The sequence below is a fragment of the Stenella coeruleoalba genome (genome assembly GCF_951394435.1).
Source record: "Stenella coeruleoalba genome assembly, chromosome: 2".
Classification (NCBI taxonomy): Eukaryota; Metazoa; Chordata; class Mammalia; order Artiodactyla; family Delphinidae; genus Stenella; species Stenella coeruleoalba.
The window spans coordinates 157,159,475-157,181,456 of record NC_137147.1 but is presented as its reverse complement, the minus strand read 5'-3'; the positions used below and the strand labels follow the sequence as shown (position 1 = coordinate 157,181,456).

The following is a 21,982-nucleotide window of genomic DNA, read 5'->3' as shown; positions in this document are numbered from 1 at the left end:
CTCTGAGCTTCCCACTGAGGACCAGCGCTCCTTCATGCAGCTGCAGCCCCGTGGGCCACCAGGCACCCCGTGTTCTTTATCTCTGGGGTGGCTCTCCCCTCCCCCTGTGCTTCTTGGGGTCTCCAGAGGCCATTGAGGCTACCACCTCCCCCTTACCCCCACCTCCCACTGTAAAGGTGTCCCCCCAATGACATCCTGTGGTTGGTACCAGCTGTGGGTGACAACCTCCCTCATCTCCGGGGCCTCCTCCATCTTTGTTACTTCTTTAAAAAATAATTTTTAGGGCTTCCCTGGTGGCGCAGTGGTTAAGAATCTGCCTGCCAATGCAGGGAACACGGGTTCGAGCCCTGGTCTGGGAAGATCCCACAGGCTGCGGAGCAACTAAGCCCATGCGCCACAACTACTGAGCCTGTGCTCTAGAGCCTGCGAGCCACAGCTACTGAAGCCCGCGTGCCTAAAGCCCGTGCTCCAGACTTCCCTGGTGGTGCAGTGGTTAAGAATCCACCTGCCAATGCAGGGGACATGGGTTTGAACCCTGGTCCGGGAAGATCCCACATGCTGCAGAGCAACTAAGCCCATGCGCCACAACTACTGAGCCTGTGCTCTAGAGCCCGTGAGCCACAGCTACTGAGCCCGCGTGCCACAACTACAGGAGCCCACGCGCCTAGAGCCTGTGCTCTGCAACAAGAGAAGCCACTGCAATGAGAAGCCCGCGCACTGCAATGAAGAGTAGCCCCCACTCGCCACAACTAGAGAAAACCCACGTGTAGCATCGAAGACCCAACGCAGCCAAAAATAAATAAAAATTTTAAAAGTGACATTTAAAAAACATAATTTTTAAAGTTTTAATTGTGGCTAAAAACATAGAAATGGTTAAGATGGTAAATTTTAAGTGTGCAGTTCAGCAATATTAACTACATGCACATTTTGGTACAACAGAGCTCCAGAATTTTTTCATCTTATAACACAGGAAACTCTGCACCTGTTCACCTTCCCATTTCTCCCCTTCCCCACCCCCGGCAGCCACTATTCCATTTTCTGTCTCTACGACTTTGATTCTAGGAACCTCATATAAGTGGAATTGTACAGTATTTGTCTTTTGTGACTTGCTTATTTTACTGAGCATCATGTCCTCAAGGTTCATTTACGTTGTAGCCTGTGACAGAATCTCTTTCGTTTTTAAGGCTGAGTAATAAATATTCCATTGTGTGTATATATCACATCTTCTTTATCCATTCTTCCCTTCATGGACACTTAGGTTGTTTCCATGTCACGCCTATTGTAAGTAATACAGCAGTGAATAGGGGTGCACATATCTTATCGAGTTAGTGTTTGCATTTTCTTAGGATAAAAACTGCTGGATCGTATGGTAGTTCTGTTTGAATTTTTGAGGAACCAGAATACTCTTGTCCAAAGTCCTTGCACCACTTTACATTCCCATCAACAATGCACAAGCGTTCCAGTTTCTCCACATCTTTGGCAACATTTATTTTTTGTTTTTTGATAGTAGCCATCCTAATTGGTGTGAGGTGGTATCTTGCTGTGGTTTTAATTTGCATTCCTCTGATAACTGGTGATGTTGAATATCTTTTCTTGTGCCTGTTGACCATTTGTATATCTTTTTTAGGGAAATACCTATTTAAGTCCTTTGTTAATTTTTTAATTGGGTTATTTATGTTATTGAGTTGTAGGCATTCTTTATATATTCTGATATACATGGTTTACAAATATTCCTCCCTATCCTATAGGTGCCTTTTCACTGTTGACTGTGCTCTTTGATGCACACAATGCTCTCCTGTGTTATCACACCTGCTGCTTCTGATCTCTGCCCTCAGTTGCTGCTAAGACAACTGCAGGTGATGTTTATTCACTAGAAAATATGGTTCCCAGTAAGTTGCACTTCCTCTATAGACTGGTCATAAGGAGATAGAATTAGATTTTCTTTAAAAAATTTTATGTCCATACTTTATCATTCACATTAGTAATTCCTTCCATTCATTCGTCCCTTACGCACTCAACAAGCAAGTGACGTGAGCATCTTTTTTGGGCCTCACACTGTGCCAGGTGCTGGGAATAGAGCCAAGCCAGTGATGCCCAGCAGGCTCACTGCAGCCCCGCCTCCTCGGTGATGCTTTCCTGATGGGCTGTCTTGCTTCTAAGTTCCCGTAGCGTGACCTGTTCCACCACTGTCGCAGTCGTCCTGTCCTGTTGTTTTGAATTGTTTCCCCACCCTCCCCAGCCCGTGACCGTGACCTGCTGATTGCCATGTCCATCCGTCTCTGTGCAACGCGATGGGAGAGGCTGCATCTACCTGCACAGGCTGCTGAGGGATGCTCAGGCCTTCCCTGCACCGCCTTCCTGAGCTGCACTTTCCTCCTTCCTGCAGGACCCAGGACTCGCCCTGCTCTCCTCTTTTTACTCAGTCTGCCCTTGGGGTTCTGCTCCCTCCAGACTGACTTGAGAGTGATCCACAGCTGCTTTCCACTACCCACCCCACAAGACAGGCATACGGGCGGCCATTCATCACGACTGGGAGACATACTGGGGTCCCCAAGCTTGGCTTACTTACTTACTCCTGGGACAGTAAGTAAGAAGTTCCCCAAGCCTGGCTTTTACGTTTGTGGGGATCAGATCTTCCTCTGCATTCCAGTCCTCCCTTCACTTCCCTGGCCCCCATGACCCCTGTGGGGTCGCACAGTTAGGTACAATGAGGGGGTTAAAATACCACAAATAGACTCCATTTATGGAGCACTTACTCTGTGCTGGGCCCAACGCTAAGTGCTTTTACTTTCATTCATTTAATTTTCATAACCCACCGATGAATGAACTATATTATTATCCCAATTTACAGGTGACAAAACTGACAGTCAGGGAAGCTATTTCTCGCACAAGCTAATAAACGGCCGCGCTGAGTTTTAGCCCTGAGCCGTTTGGCTCTGGAGAACCCTGAGCCACGCATCATGCGGCTCCACTGCGGGGGTGGGGTAGGGCTGTAGGTCGGCGGAAATGAGGGGATCTCCAAGAGGGGACAGTCATCAACACATAACCCAGGGGGTTATCCACCTGCCAAGGAAACACATTCACCCCAGATATGGTTCGTGAAAGTGCTTCTGATAAGACTTGGGAACCATGTGGTTGATCAGAAGGTTTTCTAGGGAGATGTGATAATAAAATGTAGTTATAATAAAAGGAAACTGCTTATTATGAAGAGGTGTGTAATGTGGTCATCTGCCGAAGTTGGGGCTTGACAGTAAGGATGTGTCAGCATAATCCAGCACTGTTGTCATTTATGACGTTTTAAAAGAGTGTCTAGAAGACTGCCCTGTATCCCAGGTGCTCTGACGGGTGTTGAGAAAACGTCCTGTAGTTTCTGCATCTGGGGAGTTTACACTCTGAGTTTGCATGCGTTTGTCTGCACCTGGCTTAAACCGTAAAGAAACATCACCCTCACACCACAGGAAGCCTGGCTGTCAGGGCTGCAGGCCCCACGTGACCAGTGACTCACCTGGTGCTTCCCATCCTCAGAGCCGACGTTAGGCAGGTGGTCCGACGGCCACGGCACTTCCCAGCTCGCGTCTAGGCAACATCGGGGGCGAGGGGTGTGTTGAAACTGTGAACGCTGTCAGCAGCCTCTCCCTCATGTGTCGTTCACTGGAGTTGGGTCAGACGTCCTACGGGAAATGGGAATCCTGTGGTTAACTTAGACCGCTTGTCTGGGTGGGATGGATACACGGCACTACTGGTCTACTGCTGCTGCACGGCAGGCAGCCAGGTGGGGACCGCAGCACAGTAAGCCCTGGTGGAGGCACAGACGAGGGCCTCACCCAGCACGGATGAGGCTGAGGCTGGGCAAGGCCTCCTGCAAACCTGACCACTGCACTTCAGTCAGGAAAGGAACAAGCAGGCGTTATCTAGGATGAACAGGGAGGGGTGGAAGGTGAGATAGAGAGGCTAGAGGTGGGGAGAGAAGGGGGAGAAGTGGTGTCGGTTCTTAAGTGTGGTCTCCAGACCAGCTACATCAGCATCGTCTGGGCACGTTTTAGAAACTTAGATTCCCAGGTCCCACCAAGACCCACTCAGCTCTGGGGGTGGGGCTCAGCAGCCTTCGATTTCACAAGCCCTCCAGGCGATGCTGATGGAAGCTCCAGTTTGAGAACCCTTGGCTAAAACATGGGAGGTCAGCGTGCTGCATCTCGTGCACCTGGTTCTCTAGAGATGAGGGCAGGGGAGGGGGAGAGGTAAGGCATTGTGGAAGAAAGGGGGGATGTTAGAGAATTTTACTCCTTTTTGGGAGAGGAGTCGTGCCTTTGTTTATTTCTTAATCAACACATTGTTGTTGAATATGTATTTTACGAGGTTGGAATGCAAAAATAAATAATTATAGTTTGAGATGAATGAAAATGAAGAGATAACATACCAAACTTATAAGCTGCAACTCATGCCATACTTAGAGAAGATTTATAGCTGTAAACGTTTACATTAAAAAAAAGAAGAAAGAGCTCAAATCAATAACCTAATAACCTTTCATCTTAAGACATTGGAAATAAAAAAGCAAACTAAACCTAAAGACAGCAGAAGCAAAGAAATAATAAAGATTAGAGAGGAAATTAATGAAATAGAATAGAGAAACAATGCAGAATATCAACAAAACAGAAGTTGGTTCTTTGAAAAGATCAACAAAATTGACAAGTCTTTAGTTAAACTGACCAAGGGTGTGTGGGGGGGAAAGATGCAAATGACAAAATCAGCAATGAAAGAGGGGATGTTATTATGGACATTACAGACATAAAATGATTATAAGGGAATACTATGAGCAATTGTTTGTTAGTCTGCTTGGGCTGCCATACCAGAACACCACAGACTGGAGGCTTAAACAACACGTTTATTTCTGAGGTTCTGGAGGCTGGACGTCCAAGATCAAGGTGCCAGCAGGCTTGATTTCTCCTGAGGCTTCTCTCCTATGCTTGCAGACAGCGCCTTCTTGCATGTCCTCACATGGTCTTTCCTCTGTTCATACTCATCCCTGGTGTCTGTGTGTCCTAATCTCCTCTTCTTATAAGGGCACCAGTCAGATTGGATTAGGGCCCACACTAATGGCCTCACTTTATTTGGAGTTACATCTCCAAATACAGTCACATTCTGAGGTATTAGGGGTTAGGGCTTCAACATATGGATTTTGTGACAGGGGGCACAGTTCAGTCCATAACAAATTGTATGCCAACAAATTAGATAATGTACATTAAGTGGACAAATTCCTAAAAAAGATAAACTACCAAAGTGGACTCAAAAAAAAAAGGAATAGATTTATAACAAATGAAGAGATTGAATTATTAAAAAAAACTTAAATAAATGAAAGCTCAGGCCCAGATGTCTTCACAGATGAATTTGACCAAATATTTAAAGATTGAATACCAATTCTTCATAAACTCTTCCAAAAATTAAAAGAGAGAATACTTCCCAACTCATTCTCTGAGTCCAGTATTACTTTGATGCCAAAACCAGACAAATACATCAATCACAAGAAAAATGACACTTATGAATGTAGACCCCCAAATTCTCAAAATATGCACCAACCAAATTGAGCAATGTATAAAAAAGATTATACACCATGACCAAGTGGAATTTATCCCAGGGATGCATGGTTGGTTTAACATCTGAAAATCAATCCATGTAATACAGCATTTTGACAGAATTAAGGGAAAAAAGCCAGCCTGATCTTTGCAATAGATGCAGATAAAGTACTTGACAAACTGCAACACCCTCTCATGATAAAAAGACTCAACAAACTAGAAATAGAAGAGAACTTCCTTGACCTGATAAAGGGCATTTATGAAAACCCACAGCTCACATGATGGTTTGTGGTGAAGGACAAAGCTCCAGGACCAGGAACATGGCAGGAGGTGCCTCTCGGCATTTTGGTCAACGTGGGGCTAGACGTTCAAACCAAGGCAGTTAGGCAAGAAAAAGAAAAGGCATTCAGATTAGAAAGGAAGAAGCACAGCTACCTCTATCTAAATGCATATGACATGATTTTGTATGTAGGAAATCCTGAGATTTCTGCTAAAATTGAATAATTAAATCAAGTCCCTACTTTGAAGGCTCTCCCAGGCCAGGAGTGGGGACAGTATAATTGCTGCATTATAAGCATGTAGATGTCAGGGTTGTGGGAGACGTGTCTTCCGGAGAAGGAGCTATTTCAAATGGGTCCACGTGGGTGACATAACATCTAAACAGGAGATGCAGAATGGATGATCGGGGTGGGGGCAAAGGTGGGCTTCTCAGGCAGAGAGAATATATGCAGAGATGCAGGTGTGCAAGGGCAGGGGGCCACATTGAGCCAGCTGTGTGTCTGGAGAGAGGGGGCTTGTGTAGGGCAGTGGTGGCAGATGGGTCAAGGAGGTGAGCAAGCTCCAGATCATGAAGGACCTTGCAGGCCTCACCAAAGTCTTGGACTCCACCCCTGGGCAGTGGGAATCACTCAAGGGTTTTGAGTAGGGGTGTTTGGACCAATTACACCACTGTATATACAATGGCTTGGGTTTCGTAAAGGGTCCTGGGGTTCATCTGACCTGGACAGAAGTGGCGTGCTCTTAGCACTGCATGTTTTTCTTTCCAGGTTTCTGGGTGGAGCGCACCCCCGTGCACGAGGCAGCCCAGCGGGGGGAGACACGGCAGCTGCAGCAGCTGATCGAGAGCGGGGCCTGCGTCAACCAGGTCATGGTGGACTCCATCACGCCCCTGCACGCGGCCAGCCTGCAGGGCCAGGCGCAGTGCGTGCAGCTGCTGCTGGCCGCCGGGGCCCAGGTAAGCCACCTGCAGCATGGTCCCCAGACTGATGGGACCAGCTCCAGAGAAAAAGAGGCTTGGGAAGAGCGTTCTGTGTTATGCAACACATGGGAAGAAAGGAAACCACTGCAGGAGGCTGAGAAGGAGAGGAAGGAGGAAACCAGAGTGGGCTGTAGTGGAGGCTGAAGGAGGAGGGAGGGCTGGTCTCCATGGCAACCACACCCTGAGAGGACCGGTGAGGGTGCTCGTGGACCTGGCTGTTGGGAGGTCACTGGTGGTGGAAGAGAAGTCCGGGTTAGCAAAGTGATGGCATGCTCTGCTCTGCACGTGGGCAGGCAGGCTGTGGACACAGAGGCGGGCTGCCTACCGGGCTGGCGGGGCCTTGACGGCAGGAGCCTTTTGGGCTCAGAGAGCAGGATGACTAAGTGGGATGCTGGCAATCTAGCTCTGGAAGGACAGGTAAAAGGAACAAGAACAAGATTCTGATTCGCTGCTTTCCCCTAGTTTACGTACTCACACCACAGCCCACGTGGAGTCCCCAGCATATGGTATCTGGTATCCGGCTGGTAGAATTGCTGGGTATTTACCAGTTGGCTGGGCGAGCTGGTAGGAGCTGCCCTGGGACAGCGGTGGGGGGTGAGGAAGAAGGGAAGGCTGTGTTCTGCTCACTCTTCCCAGAACTCAGCTATGAAGGCGGTTCCAGAGGAAATGGAACAGGCTTCAGCGTGAACCCAAGTAAACAGCTGAATTTGGACAAATTCTAAGCAGAATCTGCCAGTTTGGGGAGTTGCCTTTTCCTGCCTCATGATTTTCCAACTAGAGGAGGCATGTTAAACAGTTTCAGGCACACCTCCTAGCTGAGGCTGGAGTTAAAGCCCGTTTTCACACGCCGCCTGTGCTTAGTAGGTGTTGGGGTGGTGGCCGGAGTGAGGCTAAGCTAAAAAAAAGCCCCCAGTTGCACGCCCGCTGTACTCAGGCGGCCAGTAGACACGCCCTACTTTCTATCTCTGAACCCCCTTGCCTGGCACGGCACCTCAGCACGTAATAGAAAACCTAGGAACTTCGAAAAACTACGTGGTGTTTCAAAGATGAGCGTGCATCAGGATGAGAAGGCGAGTGGCCTGCACCTTGCCCTCTGATGCTCGTTTCCTCCCCCCCTCAAGGTGGACGCCCGCAACATCGATGGCAGCACCCCGCTCTGTGACGCCTGTGCCTCGGGCAGCATCGAGTGCGTGAAGCTCCTGCTCTCCCACGGGGCCAAGGTCAACCCGCCCCTGTACACGGCATCCCCGCTGCACGAGGCCTGCATGAGCGGTGAGTCGGGTAGCGGTGATAGCCAGGAGGGGAAGCCATCCGCTGGTGAAGCCGGGCTCCTGGGCTGGGTCTGGCTCTTGGTCCGTCAGCCGTGGAATCTGACGCTTTTCCTCCTGGAGATACAGTCCTCACCCAGGGCTGGGGGCTGAAGGTAGGGTTCTATTTCTAGCTCATTCGGTGCCTTTCAGATGCTAACCCTGGAAACGGATGCCCTCGGCAGCCGCTCACTTAGTGGCTGCTGTCGTTCTGGCCTGCAGGCCCCTGATCTTGTGGGGAGATGAGGCCCAGACGCACCCCCAGGCAGGAACTCTCAGAGGAGCCGAGAGCTGGTCCTCAAGGCTCAGGGTTGCCCTCTGAGAATAGGTGGATTTCAGACGGTGGGAGGATATGGCTGCTCCAGCCTCGCTGGGTCAGACGTGCCCAGCAGAGGAGCTACAACAGGCAGACCTGGAAGTTTGGGGTGAGGCCAGCTGATGGGCAGTGTTTCAGATGACAGACCAGGGAGTTCGGGTTCGACTGTTTTGAGCAAGGTTTGCACACTTGTGTCTTGTGCTTTGGTCGGCACGGTGTTCGTCTTCGCTGCATTTGTTAGGGTGCGGGGTGTGGGCTCTTCCACGGCTGCACACAGGGCCAGTCTTTGCTGCCCTCACCCCGAATCCCACAGTTAGGTCACCTTGGTCGCCCACAGGCACTGGGAATTGCTACAGACGGCTCTGAAGGTTTTTGAGCAGATGCTGAATGATAAGAACACATTTTTGAAAGGTTCGTTTAGTGGCCATCCATGTGCAGCGTAGGGGAGGGAAGCTTATTTTTCTTCCTTCACCTATCTTTGGTTCATTGGCCGGGGCCCTGCCGATGAGACTGACAAGGGACCAATTAACAAGAGAAAAACAAGTGGAAGTTAGCGTGTGCATTGCACATACGCACGGGAGAGCTCAGGCAAAGGGTGGTTAGAATTGGGGTTTATGTAGCATTTTAACAAAGAGCAGTAATTCTGTCGAGCAGACACAAGACCAACGAAAAGGACTATGAGCTTCTAGGGATGATAAGTTATATGAAGGCAAATACAGTGGGGAACTCCTGGGAGACAAAGGCCAGTTAGTAAGATTTGCGGTGTGGACTCCTCTGGTGCCGGCTCTGGGCTGATCAGGGTCTAGAGTTGTCCCTGGTGGTTCACTTCTGTCCTTCCTAGTAGAGACGGGAGGGGACACCTTTATACATTTATGTCCTGCTTTTAGGCAAATGGGGGAAGACAAGAGAGCTTTTCTTGTATCTGCTGCTTCTTACTTGTCTTCAGCTCCAAACAGTCCTTATGCCAAAGTGGCATATTTTGGGGTGGCATATTCTGCTGCCCTTCAATATGAAATGGGGGGGGCGATATCCTGGAAATGAAGAGATGAGCTGGGGGCCATCGCAGTGACCCAAGTGCAAAGCTCTTGGAGCCCAGGTGGGATGGATTCATGTGCAGAGCTTTGAGGGAAGAATCAATGGGATTTGACGTGAGGGAGAGGAGAGCACGGCGTCAAGACCGACTCAGGGTGAGGAGGAGGCTGGCTGGGGAGTGGGGGGAGGACCTCGTCGTGGGGGGCATGTCCCCCGGTGAAGGGCCAGCGCCTGGTGGTGGAGGTGGGGCTGGGTTTCAGGGCTGGAGGTGGAGAGTCGGTGCCAACAGCCAAGCATGATCAAGGGGTGAGAGAGGATGGAGTCTGGGACGGGATGAAGCCTGACCCCAAACCAGAGTTAAAGACGCCAGAGAGGAGCCGGGAAAGGGGCCAGAAAGGTGTCTGCTGAGAGGGGGCAGGGAACCCAAGCAGTGGGGAAGTCTAGGGAAGTTCATCCAGGCGGCTTGGCGTTCCTGACACAGCTTGGGGGACAGCTGGAGGTGGGGAGCCCCTTCCTTTTCCCCCGAGGGCTCGAGAGCAGTGAGGAGCCTTCTCTGCGTCCACAGCTGGTGAGCCCAATTTTGTGTTCTCCCAGCACGGGCGCCAGCCGTGCCCTCCCTCCCTTTCTCCCACTGCCTGGTGAGCTCGGGGGGCCACTGAGCTCCCGGGGGAAGGACACCCACGCCGTGTCCAGGACCCACTGCTCCTGGTCAGGATGCAGGCCCACTTCCCTTCCCTCCTGCTGCCGCCAAGCTCGGGGCTCACCTGCTTCAGCAGCCGCGTGTCTGCCAAGCCTGTTATTTCAAATATATGTGATACGATGCCTTTCCTCCGTCTCCATTTCTTTTAAGGAAGTTCTGAGTGTGTGAGGCTTCTTATTGATGTTGGGGCCAACCTGGAAGCGCACGACTGCCACTTTGGGACCCCTCTGCACGTGGCCTGCGCCCGGGAGCATCTGGACTGCGTCAAAATGCTGCTCAATGCAGGTGCGTCATGTTTATACCTGCCCGGCTCACTGCAGGTGCGTGGTGTTCACCTGTGCTGCAAGCTGGCAGAGAGCTGACTGGTGCGGTCAGGCAGCCCAGGTTTGCAGCTGGTTCTCCCACTTGTCAGCTGAGTCCTTGGGCCTCAGTTTCTGCATCTATAAAACCAGACAAATAAAACTTATTTTGCAGGACTGTTGGGAGGATTCGTGATAACATTTCCACAGTACTTGCTGAACAGTAGGTGCTCAACGAACATGAATGATTATGTTTGGCAGCCGCAGGGGATTGTCCCCAAGGCCTGCCTGGTCTGAATCAGGAGATGGGGTCCAGGGGAAGCGGGTCAGTTGCATCAGGATCCAGGAGGCTGTCAGGTGTCCTAAGGATAGAGAGGTTCCCATGGTGAAAAACAAAAACGAAATAAAAAGAACCCACCAAGAGACTTCCCTCGTGGCGCAGTGGTTAAGAATCCACCTGCCAATGCAGGGGACACGGGTGCAATCCCTGTTCTGGGAAGATCCCACATGCCACGGAGCAACTAAGCCCGTTCACCATAACTACTGAGCCTGCGCTCTAGAGCCTGCAAGCCACAACTACTGAGCCCATGCACCTAGAGCCCGGGCTGTGCGATAAGAGAAGCCCGCACAATGAAGCCCGCGCACCACAACAAAGAGTAGCCTCCGCTCGCCACAACTAGAGAAAGCCCGCACACAGCAACGAAGACTCAACGCAGCCAATAATAAATTAATTAATTTATTAAAAACAAACAAACAACCTGCCCAACTGAAGCTAGAGTCAGGACCTGTCGACCACAGAAGTTTTAAAATGTAGCCAAAGCGGCTATGGGCAAGGAGTTATTATGAACCCAACTTAAATTTCTTTTTTTTCAAGATTTTCTTTATAAAGTAGGGTCACATCTAATGCATTCTTTTTTTCTTTAATTAATTTACTTACTTTTGGCTGCATTGGGTCTTCGTTGCTGCACGTGGGCTTTCTTTAGTTGTGGTGAGCGGGGGCTACTCTTCATTGCGGTGAGCGGGCTTCTCATTGCGGTGGCTTCTCTTGTTGCAGAGCACGGGCTCTAGGCGTGTGGGCTTCAGTAGTTGTGGCTCGCGGGATCTAGAGCACAGGCTCAGTAGTTGTGGCGCATGGGCTTAGTTGCTCTGCGGCACGTGGGATCTTCTGGGACCAGGGCTTCAACCCGTGTCTCCTGCACTGGCAGGCGGATTCTTAACCACTGTGCCACCAGGGAAGCCCCCAACTTAAATGTTTTGTTGAGGGAACATTTTAGCTCAGCCATCTTGTCCATTCTGGGGGCAACCTAGGGAAAAACCAAAATGGTTCAGAAATAGAGGATGAATTCTTTCCGGATGACGGTCTTTTGAGCATCAGTTATATACAGTTTTCTACTACTGAGTCTTATTCACTTTAGCATGCCACCCTTAAGTCTTTTCAGTGAACACGCTTCATTTTGTGTAAGGTTAGTCACTGGGGTAGTTTTTGTTTTTTACGCAAAGATTAAATATCTAGATTAGAAACAGTGGGTCTTCCAGCCGAGTTGCTCATGGGATGGTTGGATCCCATTTTTACCAACGGCATCTACCTATTGTTCCTGTTGAGATTTTTTTTTTTTTTTTTTTTTTTGCGGTACGCGGGCCTCTCACTGTTGTGGCCTCTCCCATTGCAGAGCACAGGCTCCGGACGCGCAGGCTCAGTGGCCATGGCTCACGGGCCCAGCCGCTCCGTGGCATGTGGGATCTTCCCGGACCGGGGCACGAACCCGTGTCCCCTGCATCGGCAGGCGGACTCTCAACCACTGCGCCACTGGGGAAGCCCTGTTGAGCTTATTAAAATAAAAATTTCATAGCACAGCCACCCTCTGCGGGGCGCCTGGCGTGCACGTGTGCAGTACACCTTCATCTGTTTTCTCTCTGGTTCCTTTCTCGTGGTTGGAGGGGAGAGGATCAAGCGAGTGGTGTAACCCACTGTCCTTTCCGTGTCCTGAGGACCCTGTGTAAGTGATGACTCCTTTGTAAGAAGTAGGAAACCAGCTCCCCTCGACCCCTGGGTGATGGAGTTTCCTGGTTCAGTAACCGAAAGGATCAGAAGTAGAGCAGATTTCAGGGTCTCTCTGACGCGGGGGGCTCAGCAGTGTCAGCAAGAACTCACCTCGTCTGAATCTTACATCTCTGCCTTCCTCACCGTTCCCTTTATCCCACGCCTGGCGTCCCTAGTAGGGGAGAAATGGCTGCAGCAGCAGAGTTTGGCTAAAATGCAGATTCTTGACTCCTGAGGCTTCTGATGGCTTCCTCCCCTCAGAAGAGCGAAACTCCCCCCTCACACCTCCTCCATGTCCCATCGGCCTGAAATGGGTTCGTGTCCAAACCTTATCCCATCCCTTTGGCTGAATTGTGCCACATTCTGAGCGGCTGGGGTCTGGGTTGAGGAGAGGGATTCACCCAATCAGGGCCCAGCCCTGCCCTAAGACCTCTGCCCCGGGACCCCTGCCCCACACCGCAGGGTGCAGCTCCTGGGTGGGAGGCAGCCATGATGTCCATGACGGCCTTAAGCAGGGGATCCGGTGGTTACAAAGGGGGTTTCCATCCCCTGGGAGTGAGGGCTGAGGAGACTTCCCCTGGGGCAGGATCCTGAGGTGTCAGTGTCTACCACCAGCTCCAGATTTCATCCCTGATTCTGCTGTAATCTCAGATGGTCTCCTTGACACCCCTTCCTAGATCACATGCATTCTTTTTTCTTCTTAAAGAAAACTACTTGTTAACTATGGAAAATCTCAAACATACGGAAAAGTAGAGAGAAGAGGACAGCATATGCTTTATTTTTAGAGTAGTGATTTGTCACTTTTTGCTGGAACATCTAATGAAAGCTATGGACCACATCTCTAGAAAAATACACGTGCAGGTGCTTTTGCACGCGATTTTGGAGAGGGCCCTGGCCCCGCAGGAGGAGCAGAGCCGTCGGGGCCACGTGGTGCCCCCCGGGGTGGACTCAGAGGCTTTCTGTTGGCAGCGAGGTCAAGCTGCCAAGCTGTGGATTATTTTTGCAGAGGATTGCGGCCAAGGGGGTGAAAGTCCAGTTATTTCTGGTGAGGTAACTTTTAATCTGGTCCCCGGCAGTAAATATTTAACCGTGCTGGGAGCGTTCAGAAGGGGCGTCCACCCTCCCAGCAGTGCTGGTCCCTCACGTCTCTGCTGTTGTCTCAGTGAGCGAATCCCAAGACCCTGTGCTTGCCACCCCGTCCTGGGCATTGCGCTGGGTTCTATTTTTATATATATGTATATTAAAATTTTTTTTATTGGAGTATAGTTGATTTACAATGTTATGTTAGTTTCAGGTGTACAGCAAAGTGAATCAGTTATACGTATACATATATCCATTCTTTTTTAGATTCTTTTCCCATATAGGCCATTACAGAGTATTGAGTAGAGTTCCCTGTGCTATACAGTAGGTCCTTATTAGTTATCTATTTTATATATAGTATTGTGTATGTGTCAGTCCCAATCTTCCAACTTATCCCTCCCCACTTCCTTTCCCCCGGTAATTGTAAGTTTGTTTTCTACATCTGTGACTCTATTTCTGTTTTTGTAAGTAAGTTCATTTGTATCGTTTTTTTTTAGATTCTACATATATGCGATATCATATATTTGTCTCTCTGACTTACTTCACTCAATATGACAATCTCTAGGTCCATCTATGTTGCTGCAAATGGCATTATTTCATTCTTTCTCATGGCTGCGTAGTATTCCATTGTATATATGTGCCACATCTTCTTTATCCATTCATCTGTCAATGGACATTTAGGTTGCTTCCATGTCTTGGCTATTGTAAATAGTGTTACAATGAACATAGGGGTGCATGTATCTTTTTGAATTAGAGTTTTGTCTGGCTATATGCCCAGGAGTGGGATTGCTGGGTCATATGGTAGCTCTATTTTTAGTTTTTTGAGGAACCTCCATACTGTTCTCCATAGTGTCGTGCTGGGTTCTTGGTGGGCATGTGACAGCCCCTGTCCTTGTTCCCGGAGGTTTTACTGAATCCACTCTAATCCTGTTTTGCTTTGAAATCAGGCTTTTGATCACGAGCAAACATTGATCCCTTCTCTCTGACGCGTGAATGGAGAATTTTTAAGGCCTAGGTGGCGTCAGGTGTTTTGCTGGCTCTGGCTTTTGTCCTCAGTTCCAGGCAATGTCATCGTTAGTCCCATAAAGCCACTTTCTCCCTGGCTTCTCTGTCCCTTCTTTCCTCTGCCCCCCTCCCCATCCCACTGTTCTAATGAGTATCTGTGTGTTATTGGTTGAGACATGAACTTTTCATCGCGGTAAATGGTGTTGTTATAGATTTGACTCTCCTTCCTGTTTGCTCACCCATTCCTGAATTTTCGAGACCCACCCGTGTTGCTCCAGGAAGCTCTGGTCCGTTGTTTCCAGCTTCTGCGGAGATGCCAGCTGCCCCTCTTAATCACCAGCCCTCTCTCTGCGCCCAATCCAGTGATACCAAGGCACATTTTACACAGATCCCATTTGTCCCTTGGAACAGTCACCCCGCCAAGCCTTGTGTACCGAGAACCCACAGTGGGCGGGAGGGAAGAGCTGTTCAGTGCTGGTTCTCCTTGACCTTGAGAGTGACTCTGCTTCCCCACCCACCCTTCTCCATCCCTCAAATAGAGACAGCCTCTTTCCTCCCCGATTGGCAAGAATATTGAGAGCATTAATGACCTGAGAGGAAGCCACAGGGACTTTAGATTCTGCAGACTTTGCAGCTTATTTTTCATTACAAGTTTAATGTTCAAATTCATATTTGCATTATGACTGCAACACTGTAACATTACTTATTTGTATCAGCAATATTGGAAGAAACCCCTGATGTGGTAGATTGGTTAGATTGTGGGGAAAATGCTTCTTTTATTTCATGGGTTGATTTTTACTATTATTTTTGTAATACGTATCTGCTAAGTTAAACAATTAGGTAATTTATCCTGCTTCCTAACTGACGGATTCTTTTTCCTGAACTGCCGTCTGAGTTTTGACTCTGGGAAGTATGGGAGCTTTTCGTCACGTGTGTTGTGTGCTTGCATGCTTGCTATCTTCTTAGCATCACACAGGCCGCTTTAGGAACACAGTTCTTATATTCTACTAGGGGATTAAAATGATTTTAAGTCAGAAAGCAGAAGTTTTCAAGTATTTTTGAGCTGTGGGACTAGAACATCTACTAGCCTTATACCCCCTCATTTCCTCTTGTTCTGACCCTCAGAATTTCTTATTACACAGTGACATACTGGTGATCTGACTTTTTTTAAGCCTCACCTTGATAATATTTTATGATTGTGATTTGAATCTGTTATTGGAGGGAATATCTTCACTGATCCTGGGCTCTTTGCTGGCTTCTTGAAAATACTTTTCTCCCATCTCCTTTCTCTTGTAACCTCCTTATCCACTTGGGAGCAGACCTCAAAGAAGTTGGTATTTTCTTAAAAAAAATTCTGAGGCTCCAGGGGATCCCACTGTATAGAATGGTGATGGTCGTGCCCTAAGAATGGTGTTTTACACAAATCATATTTTTATCAAAATCTCTTATTTTTAAAAAGCGTCTAAAAATGCTGTGTTTAGCTATTACTTGTTTGCATCTTTCTGAATGTCTGCTGTCATCCCGAGAGCGAGGTGGATGGCAGAGCTGAATTCACAGTTACTATACTTCCTCTCTATCTGAACTTCAGGGAATTTGGGGGGAACACTCCCTATTTTCCCTTTGAGCTTCCCTTTTGTAAAAGATTTCTTATATTTAATGTTCATTCATTCATACAACACACATTTTTAGAGCCACTGTCCTGTGTACGTGGTGTGTGCGTGCACGTGATGTGTGTGCCTGAGTGCATGTCTGTATCTGAGGTGTGTGCAACTGTGTACCTGTGTGCACGTGTGTGTGCCTGTGTGTGTGTGTCCATGGTGTGTGTGTGTGTACACGTGGAGGACGGCAGGAGAGCTTGAGCAACTCACCTGAGCTTCCAGAGCCTCAGGACCTGGGGACAGACAGCATAGGGCATTAGAGCAGCCTCTGAACTCACAGGGAAGGTTTCTGTCTTGTTTTTCTTCTTTTTGGTTGTTTCCAGTTATACTTCTTTTTTAGCTCTCTTTTCCTAAGGAAAAATAAAAGGAATCAGTGCTTCTGGATTTTGAAGAAGGTTTTGAAAAGGCTGCAGCAGAGTCTTGATTTTGTTCCCGGGGAGGGGTTGCCGCTTTTGTGTCCTGTGCTCCTTGGTGACGTTTGTTCCTGCTCCGGACCTGCAGGGGCCAACGTGAACGCGGCAAAGCTCCACGAGACGGCACTGCACCATGCAGCCAAGGTGAAGAACGTGGACCTCATCGAGATGCTCATCCAGTTTGGAGGCAACATCTATGCCCGGGACAACCGGGGGCGGAAGCCATCCGACTACACATGGAGCAGCAGTGCCTCCGCCAAGTGCCTGGAGCACTATGAGAGTGAGTGTGTGTCGTTTGTGTGACGCCTGCACTAAGGTCTGCAGGGGAACCTCGTGCAGGAGGGCTTTGTTCTGATCACGTATCAGTTCATCTCTGAGTCAGTCGTTTCTTGACTCAGACTGGGTCCCTATGAGGCCGATGATACAGATGCAGCCCTCACTCTTCAGGAAACAAAGGACAAACCATCTGGCTAAGACAAGACCTCCTCTCTGGGACACATTTTTAAATGAGTTTACATAGAATTACAGTCACAAGAGGCTTTCAAACACTTATCAATTGAAAAAGAGCCCATTTATTCCACATTTTGCCAACCTTACCCAACCAAAATCCATCATGAGTTTAGAGGCAAATACCATCCACGTCTACTGGGGAAACATTTCCTAGAAGGTGTTTCTTTTCCTGCATTCAAATAATTTGGGGGAGGAAGTAAATGGGAAAATGAATGTCACTAGTAATTCTGTTTATTTTTCTTTCAGGGAGCTTTGTCTTTCATAATGTTTCATAAGTTGAGAATACTTTCTTTGGTTGATTTATACTTTGATCAAACACAGATGATCCTAAAGGCAGCCTTCGAGGCCAGGCTCTGCTCTGTACACATTCCCGTGGCCCAGCTGCCAGGGACCTCCAGGCACTTTCCTTCTTTGGCCCTGGTGTCCATCCCTCGTGAGCTGTAGCTCCAGGCTTCATCTTCAGGCCTGTGGCCCTGACCCTCTGCCACCAGGATGTGCATTTGTGGACTGTCTGCCCCTGTGGGTCAGTTCTCCGTGGGTCCCTGTGGCCTGCAGCGATCAGGAGCAGAGCAGAGCCAGCACTGCCCGCCCGAACCCTCCCCCAGCCCTCATTTGTCTGGAAGTTTGACAAACAAGCCTACTAGCTGTAGATTAGTGCTTTGCTGGCAAATATGTGTGCTGAGTTATAACGTTATGGGGGAAAAAAAAAATCACAAAACCCCAAAAGCCAGAAGCTCACAAAGTGAAATCCCAGTGGCCATGACCTGAATTCCATTTCCTGATCTTCCATCCTTGGTCCCTATTTGTCCTTCCTGGTCGCCTTCCAGAGAAGGTACTCAGGGTTCAGCCTCTTTTCAGGAAAAGGGAGGTGTTTTCAGTTCCATGTTGGTACTTGTTAAGTTGAAGGATGCTGTGCTTCTTCCTTAAGTTAAGCTAACCTCACGTGCGTCTTGTCCCCTTTTTCCAGAGACACCTCTGAGCCTGTCCCAGCTCTGCAGGGTGAGCCTGAGGAGGGCGGCTGGCGTCAGGGGGCTGGAGAAAATTGCCAGGTTGAACATCCCTGCCCGGCTCATTGACTACCTTTCCTACAACTGAGCTGCAGACACGGGGTCAGGGTGGGCTGGTGACACCGGGCTGCTGGCCTTGCTGAGCCCAGCGTTGGGCCACAGGGTCGCTCTGCCCTGGGTGCCTGAAGCCATGCTGTTGCTGTAGAGAACTGGAGTCTCTCCGGGCCGTCCTGTTTCGTCTTCTCTGCAGACCCTTGGCAGGTGTTTCTGAGGCCCTGGGAAGGCCCTGGGCTGGCCCTCCTGGGACTTCAGTCTAACTCTGGCATCCTCCCGGCCATGCAGTTGTCTCTCTTCACAGATCCCTTGGAGGGATCGTCAGGAAAGACTCTCCCAGGAGCACAAGGGAGCCCGGCGGGGCTGGGGGTCCAGGGCCCTGATGCTGATTCCACATGCCCGGGAATGATTCCTTCATCACCAGGTGGCCCTGGGTGTTCAAGAGGAGGACCTGTGCTGAAGAGGGGTGGGGCCCTGGGAGGGGGGTCCTGACTGCGGCCTGGACGCCACTTTGGGGACAGCCTGCCACTTGGGTGCTGTTTTCTGAAGCCACAGTTGGCACTTTCCGAGACCCACCTGCGCCCAGGTGTACCCATCGCTCAGGGGGCTTTATACGGGTCTTAGTGGGGGAAGCCTCAGGCTTCTTATTCCCCACAATAAGCTCAGTGTTTCTTAGGAAGTTTTTCTTTGAGGTCTTAATTCTTTTAAAAAGTGTATAAAGCAAAAACTTTTAGACACATACGCTGTAACACTTAGGTTTCGTTAACAAGTCTCTAAAGCAACGGGTAAAAGGAAGGCATCTCAGCACATCTTCCCAGGGCTAGTGATCCAATGTGAAGCACTGTTAGGAAGCTCTTCAGAGATTGTTTTTCATCTCTCTACAGCTGCCAAATGAATCCTATTGCCACCCTAAGTTTTGCTCATTCCTTGAAGCTCTGCAATTGCAATTGGCAGGAGAGGTCGCTGGCACCTGGTGGGTACTGTCAACCGTGGACTTGTGCATTTTGTGGATACCTAAGGAACATCTGTTACGCTTCAGGCACTGGCTCAGTGTTTTGAACTGGCTAAGAATGTGACTCACCATCAAGGCAGGGAAAGAAACGGTTTCACAATCTGTTTCTTTAGTAATAGAAACAAGTAATTCTACATGATAAACCATGAGGTAACATGACATAGTATGTTTAGACTGCATCTGTCTGCTTAAGATTCTATATCATAGTTTAAAAAACGAACCCAAAACCCGGGAGTTAAACTAGAGGACTTCTGTATAAGTAGTTGAGGTCTATTTGGTTTCAGGGGAAATGGAGAAGGTACCGCTTGTGAACCCTCTTGAGGGTCAAGCCTGAAGCCATCGTCCCCAAAAATGTGACCTCACCAGATTCCCCCAGGAGTGTGGGGAGCAGAGTGAGCGGGGATGGGCCAAGGTCACGCCAGCTGTGCCCACAACCAGAGGCACCTCTTGGCAGGTCTACTTGGGTGGGGCCCAGATCTGGTGGAAAGTTCCATGCTGGCAGCCGTGGGTATTTTCCAGCTCCTCGGTTCTGGCTGTTGTTACGATGGTGCTTCATCGTATGTGGAGATAAGAGCCCCTCCCATTCGGCTGCAGGTGTACATGCATGTTCTGGGTAAATCAGTGTATCTGCGTGTACTAATAAAATTAAAAAGAGCGTTGGGTTCTGCCCTTTCATCTTTGTAACAGGAACTTGCCTCTAGCCATGACAGTTGCTAACATTTCCACACGCGGAGTGCTCAGGGCAGAATCCGGTCCCCATACTCACTGCTCAATAAAGGTTGTTGGAGAGAGTCCATCCTTGTGTTCACATGGCCCTTTTCTTACTTGGGTGTGTGTGTGTGTGAGCTTCATCCTATGGGAGTCAGAGGGGCCACTGTCATCTCCTCTGGGTTTTAGATGGTCAAGTGATGTCTGTCTCACATTCCCATCTTCCCACCTCTCTGTCCCTGATGCTGGTCTCAATGCCACCCACATGCGGAGAGACCCTGCCCAAGGGATCAGATGACTAAGATTCTAGGGCCTCCAGTACCTACCCCTCCCCATCTTTACTGAGATGTAATTGACATAAGATTCTTCAGTCTAGACCCATCCGTAGGGTGAGGCTGAAGACATCTCTCCAGCCCTCTGAGCCTGGGTCTTCCCAGCTGCAGGAGAGGGATCAAAGGTCAGACTTTGATCATTGAAAGGATGTTGATGATCAACCACTGAATCTTAGCAGTGAGAAAATGAGGCCCTGTTAGGCTCAGATGTTTTTGTGAGGCCGAAATTAGGTGATTAGAAGATGCCTTGAAAACTGAGACGTGCTCCTCAAATGTAAAAGTTGTATGTATGACTGTACTGTGGCTTTGCTGATGTGTGTAGATCTTACAGCCATGTAAATGATTCTCTTCTGACTTTGGGATAGGACCACCTATTTCAGGAGTAATCGATTCAGAAGTCCTCGCAGTTTACATTTTAAAACTCAATGTGCACATAGGGAACTATATTTAATATCCTGTGATAAACCATAATGGAAAAGAATATGAAAAAGAATATATATATGTGTATAAATGAGTCACTTTGCTGAACAGCAGAAATTAACACAACACTGTAAATCAACTATACTTCGACAAAATTAAAAAAAAATTCAACATGCAGCTAACAGATTTGGAGAAGACATTTGCAACACTGATATAAATGGTGATCGAAATATATAAGGATGTTTTATAAATCATTCAGAAAAAGATTAACAACCCAGTAAAAAAAACAGGCAAAGACGATGAACAAGAAATTTACAAAAGCGGAAACCTCAAATGTCCCATGACAGGAAAGGATGGTCACTAATGAAGAGAGAAATGCAAATTAGTGAATACACAGTTCAACAAAATGATACTGTTATATACCAATATCTTGACGAAAATGAAAAGGTCTGACAGTTACTTAATGTTGATAGATCGTATGGGTAAATGGGAACTCACAGACTGCCAATGGGGATATAAACTGGTACTTGTGTTTTGGAGAGCTATTAAATGGTACTGTTAAAAGTGCTTATACCACATGTGCACAGCATTTCTATTTGTTGGGGAATTTTTTTTTCCCTTCCAGTTTTGTTGAGATATAGTTGACTTACGGCACTGTATAAGTTTAAGGTGTACATCGTGAAATGATGACAACCTTAGATTTAGCGAATATCCATCATCTCATACAGTTACATTAAAGAAATAGAACCCTCAGAATAGGAGAAAATATTTGCAAATGAGGCAACTGACAAAGGATTAATCTCCAAAATTTATAAGCGGCTCATGCAGCTCAATAACAAAAAAACAAACAACCCAATCCAAAAATGGGCAGAAGACCTAAATAGACATTTCTCCAAAGAAGATACACAGACTGCCAACAAACACATGAAAGAATGCTCAACATCATTAATCATTAGAGAAATGCAAATCAAAACTACAATGAGATATCATCTCACACCAGTCAGAATGGCCATCATCAAAAAATCTAGAAACAATAAATGCTGGAGAGGGTGCAGAGAAAAGGGAACACTCTTGCACTGCTGGTGGGAATGTGAATTGGCACAGCCACTATGGAGAACAGTATGGAGGTTCCTTAAAAAACTACAAATAGAACTACCATATGACCCAACAATCCCACTACTGGGCATATACCCTGAGAAAACCATAATTCAAAAAGAGTCATGTACCAAAATGTTCATTGCAGCTCTATTTACAATAGCC

At 48.4% G+C, this 21,982-nt stretch overlaps 1 protein-coding gene across 1 annotated transcript in view; it reads left to right on the top strand.

Moving 5' to 3' along the window:
• The window catches only part of ASB13 (ankyrin repeat and SOCS box containing 13), a 28,541-nt gene extending 7,031 nt beyond the window's left edge, over positions 1-21,510 (top strand). The window contains exons 2-6 of the mRNA XM_079913871.1: positions 6,617-6,804; positions 7,950-8,100; positions 10,334-10,468; positions 16,768-16,959; positions 18,157-21,510. Of these exons, the coding sequence (XP_079769997.1) occupies positions 6,617-6,804; positions 7,950-8,100; positions 10,334-10,468; positions 16,768-16,959; positions 18,157-18,284 (794 nt within the window). The 3' untranslated portion in view covers positions 18,285-21,510. The remainder of the gene's footprint in view (positions 1-6,616; positions 6,805-7,949; positions 8,101-10,333; positions 10,469-16,767; positions 16,960-18,156) is intronic.
• The last annotated feature ends 472 nt before the right edge of the window (positions 21,511-21,982 follow it).